A 5071-nucleotide genomic window follows, 5' to 3' on the forward strand; every position below is an offset into this window, starting at 1 on the left:
TCCTTCCCTTTATGTGCTCCTGATAGTATATACTCTTTTTGTGTGCAAATTATATAATATAGTTTCTGGCCCTGTCCGTTTTGCTTTTGCTAGCCGTCGCGTGCTAAATCGTTTGAAAATTCATGTTGCTTGAAATTCCATAAGAACATTATCAGAAGTTTGAAATTCCATACTCTGGAGAACATCATCACAAAAATACATGTGAATGATTTGTAAGCCCAAGTTTTCGTTTCACCGTTTTTGGTGTTTCCCCCAATTCTACCAATTTCTCACATTGCAAATACCTTGTGGCCTGATTACTACACCATACACTTTTCCTATCTGCTATGCAATTAGACCATGGTTCAATTAGTTTTAGTTCATGGCTTCCAATTATTTAATAATATCAAGAGTTCACTAGAACTCTTGATAATATCTATAGATATACCACAAAACACGTGCTGGTTTTTCTAATGACCAGATGTTTCCAATGCTGCATGTTCTATTGCTTGTAATAATTATTTATTCTCAAAATAACTGCAGCGAATAGCAATTAATGCACAGTTATAGCTATACCTTAAGTCACATGATCAAACTGACTGTTCACAGTCCCACTGGTCCATATGCTTGATTAGAGTTCAGTTTAATCTCCTCTTTGGGTAACACCTCCTCATAAATAGGACCAGCTGGTACAGTGGGTCCAACGTTAGTTTGCTTCTTAGCTAGGAGATACACAATTTTCTTCCGCATGAACAAATACATTATCAGGAGACCAAGACCAAATCCAATGATCGTGAACAGAGCTGTCGTGACAACCACACTAACGGAAACAGCAGTACCAAGGTCAGTACGAGTGAATAAGGTGAGAGGTTGAGCTGTATAAGTGGATCCATCAATGTAGATACATGAATACAAGTGATGAATGAATATACACAGTAAAAACAGATACGTTATAATAACATAAAACATCTCAAATAAAATGCATCATTTGAAATTTAATGTAGAAATGACATAAATTTCTGTCATTTTAACACTAAAATACGATGATGCATCCCATATAACATATGTGTTTTTGCTGTGTACACTTGCCTCCGCAGATAATCTCCCCCGGATTCTTGTCCCACTCTCCTGTAGCTAGACAGGTGGCAGTCATTATCCCCTCAGGGAACAGTCCATTGTCACACTGGAATGTAACTTGTGTAGCGGGAACAGCTGGTACAGAATGATCACTAATGGTACCGTTCTGTGGTGGGCCTAGTTGAACAGTGCACCTCATTGGAGGACCTGCATGGAATTATAAGCGAAGAGAGAGCTAGCTAGATTAGCTTCTTAGAAGATTCTTATAACTCACGAGTTGAAGGAGGAGGCTGGATTATTGGTGAACACACAATAGCTTCAGGGTCAGGACTCCACATCAGTGTTTGACCATTACATGTCACCATAGTATTAGGAGACCCAAACCCAGCATCACATTGGACAATTACTTCAGATCCTGGCAATCTGCTAGTGACTGTTTCAAAGGCTCCGTTCATGGGGTCAGTAGTCAACACAGGACAGATTTCTGAGAGAAAAAATGGTACGTACTAATTGATAGGGAAAAGATTACATTATAATAGTACCAATCCTGAAGTTGTACTCAACAGTTGTACTGTTCCCAGCACAATTGATAGCCATAAAACTGACAGTGTAGTCCACATTGTATTGAGAAGTCATAGTGACAGAGGTGGATGTGAGGACAGTAGTAGAGAGCTGGGCCGGAGGTGAGACAGTCACTATGTAGGTGAGGTCATCTCTACCACCAGTCTCAGTAGGAGGGTCCCACTGTACAGGTACACTAACTTTATTGGCTGAGCTGCTCAGAGTGAAGTGTCTTACGGTGGAAGGTGGTGCTGGAAAATCTATAATGGGATGAACCCATTGTGCAAAGACCTCCAGACTAAAGTGCTCAGACGCTCTCCTGATAAAGTGCGACCGATTCATTATTTTATAGCTGCATGTATGCATGCAACTCACCAACCAAATTAATTGTTGAAGATCCTATAGTATTTAAAGTAGGCACAAACCCCACACAGGACACAGTGATCCCATTCTTTGCTGTTCTTGACAGATTAGATGTTAATATAGTATCATTGGCTGCGATCAGTGTCACAGTGTAACCTGATACACCGATGGGTACATTGAGATCAGAGGTGGAGAGGATAGTGATGCTAGTAACATCTGACGGCTCCCATCTCAAGGCATCTCCAAGAGCAGTGCAGGTGAAAGTGACTGTATCCATTGGACATGGTCTCTCCACACTCACTGAATATTGGGCTTTACAAAGCATTCAATGCGGACATTCTAATGATGGAGTCGTTCTTACCAGTGGCACTGGCAGTGCTAAAGCCAGCCAGGAGGAGAACTCTAACCAAGTTCATCTGGGACTAGATATTCTATGATAGTTATTAATGCACCTTTGCAAGTTAGCTATTAACTCTCATGCACTGTCAACATCCTGTGAAATTGAGTGGGCTATAGTGATGTCTTGCCTCGATTCCAGGCTGCCCTCGAAAATATAAATCCTGCCAAATATCAGATTTGGAGCTGATTGCATGCCAATGCATGGGAAGGAGTATACGGGAAAAATAATCTGAATTTCCACTTAATTGTCACTTGCTGTTATGGTGGATCAGTATGCTTCTTTTCCTTCATTCCTTAGTGGGAATGCGTGAGACAAGAAACCCAATACACACCCTATAGATTCTTATCAAGGTAGAGTTCATAAAGAGGAGTACACCAACTCCTACCCACATTCCATTCTACTAAAAACGTCACTAGCACTAGTTGTGCACTGTTATATAGGTATCAGTACAAACCACAACTCATGCTGTGTCAGTGTGTGCTAATAGCATAATTGACCACTACACCTATGCACCCACTTAAAATGTGATGTAGTATGACATAATTATACTTGTATCGAAACATGGTTTATACTACAACTATATACGGTTATTATAGTCAGTCAAATAACCAGTATGTTACATTTACTCCACTTCAGGGTACTATTATATTAATGCAGCTGCTATAAATTATAGACACAACCTCCGGACACAGAAATTCTTTCTCGGAAATTATTATCTCAGATCATTGTGATCCATCCTCTGGTTCTAGTTGTTTGCCTAACCGTTATAAAAGCGAAAACTCGGCCTGGGATCGAGGCTATGCATGGATATGCTACTAGACCTAAACATCAGTAGCTTGTAGGTGTCTTTCTGCGGACTGGAAAAAAATGGGCTCATGGAGTGCTCCGTGTTTAATGGACCTGGCCCACCTGATCGCCAAGATGGTGGATCTTAACAGAGAGAACTTAGCTTACATCTTATTAACGTTTTGCTGTAGGGGTGTCTTTCTTTTTGCATATCATTCCTGCTAATCGCTTGTAGAAGGTATAGTAGCCGATCTTCCCATTCCTCCCGAGACTGATAATACCAGGGGACCGCCGGAGTGAATGTTGAGTGTTCAATTTCTTTCATTCTCTGGTCATATTATTCCCGTTCTCCTGTTCGTGGCGCCTGTAGGTTGCTTGCAGAGTGGCCTGTTTGATTGAGCGCATGGGTTGAAAACCCTTACATAAAAAAATGCGCTTTCAAATCGACCACCCCAAAAACCATTGGCCGCAACATCAAGTTTCGAGTTGCATTCTGTGCAAAGCGAAGTCATTACCTCCTTAGAAAGGGGCTGTAAGTGTGATTTAGAATCAACATGCAGTTATAGTATGTTAGTAAATTGTCAAAACTGAAGCAAACATTGGCTGAAAAAACTTATTGAGAAGAAGTCGATGGCACTGACGAAATCAATAGAGCTGACAAAATAATTATGCTGCCGAAGGCCTCCCAATTCCCTGTATTCTCCACCAGTGAAAGACTTGCATTTGAGACAGACTCTGAAGTCAATATGTTCTTTCACCATGCACGCCTATGCTTGGAGTTGCTCAGGTTCCATTTAAATCACCTGATCCAATAAGCAAGCTGCAGGTGAGGCATTATTAGTAAAACCAGTACGTTTTACATAGGATTGGCAGTGGGTTTGCCCGTATTTAGCAAAATTTCACTTATTTTGACTCATGTTCAAACTGTTCATAGATTAAGGAGGGAGAGGGATTGGAAACGCAATAGAACCCGATGAAACCATCCGTGTTACGGCCTCGAAAAACCAGGCCTCCCGGCTTGAATCGAGGCTATACCAAAGGTGGCTGGCTATGAGTAGCAAAAAGACAGAAGACAGGGTTGATGAGCAGCAAATGTGATCGTTCCTGCATACATGCTGTAGGGGAGAGCTTGTAGCATCAGCCAGATTGAGCAAAACTCTCCTCTGGATCTCACCTAAGACACTATAGGCTCTATAAAGACAAAATTATATATTATTATGCCTGTTGGCCATTTGGAAATAACAACTGTCTATTGGCCATTATTATTGTGATATTTATGACATCTTTGTGAAATATAAACTGAAATGAAGCTTGTATGGAAAAGTTTAAAAACAAAAAAACTACGAAAAAAACTTTCTTGTTCTTTTATGACTTTTTAACTTATATAGGGATCCCATAATCTTTCTGAAGTTATTTCTTTCTTGTATTTGCCTGATGATGTTGGAATTTGGGTCTTCAAGGCATATCTGCATACACAAACGATCGACATGTTAAACGTTTACCTACTAAATTGAGCAAGGTGTAACTTCTCACAAGAATGCATTCAGGTCATAGAAATAAGACATTACGATGAACCTATTCCTATGCTTGGCCTATAACTAAAAATTGTGAAATTATAACCTCTTCACCTCTGCATAGAGGTACAAATAAACACATATATTAATTAGCGTAGTTGATACTTGAAATCAGCAACATATGTTTTTCAATCAACACCATTGTGGCTCATTACAATCACTAATGGAATACTTTGAAACACTATATACTTTTTCTAGGTTAAAGATTATTTAAACTCTGGTTCTAGGGAGAAAAAGCATATAAAAACTCACAAAAGTGTTGTAGGGTCGTCTTGAAACTCAAATTTGGACAAATTCACAGCTAATGTGGTTCCAAATGATGAACACTAGA

General features: G+C 39.9%; 1 protein-coding gene across 1 annotated transcript; it reads right to left on the reverse strand.

Annotated features, from left to right (window-relative positions):
• Positions 1–582: 582 nt before the first annotated feature.
• On the reverse strand, positions 583–2663 carry LOC135342941 (uncharacterized). The gene is made up of 6 exons (XM_064539833.1): positions 2342–2663; positions 1993–2292; positions 1599–1877; positions 1331–1540; positions 1063–1263; positions 583–854 (listed from the first exon to the last, which is right to left on the reverse strand). Exons 1-6 carry the CDS (start codon positions 2394–2396, stop codon positions 583–585), a joined length of 1317 nt encoding a protein of 438 aa, XP_064395903.1. The 5' UTR covers positions 2397–2663.
• Positions 2664–5071: the final 2408 nt, after the last annotated feature.

Source organism: Halichondria panicea, chromosome 1, assembly GCF_963675165.1.
Source record: "Halichondria panicea chromosome 1, odHalPani1.1, whole genome shotgun sequence".
NCBI lineage: Eukaryota > Metazoa > Porifera > Demospongiae > Suberitida > Halichondriidae > Halichondria > Halichondria panicea.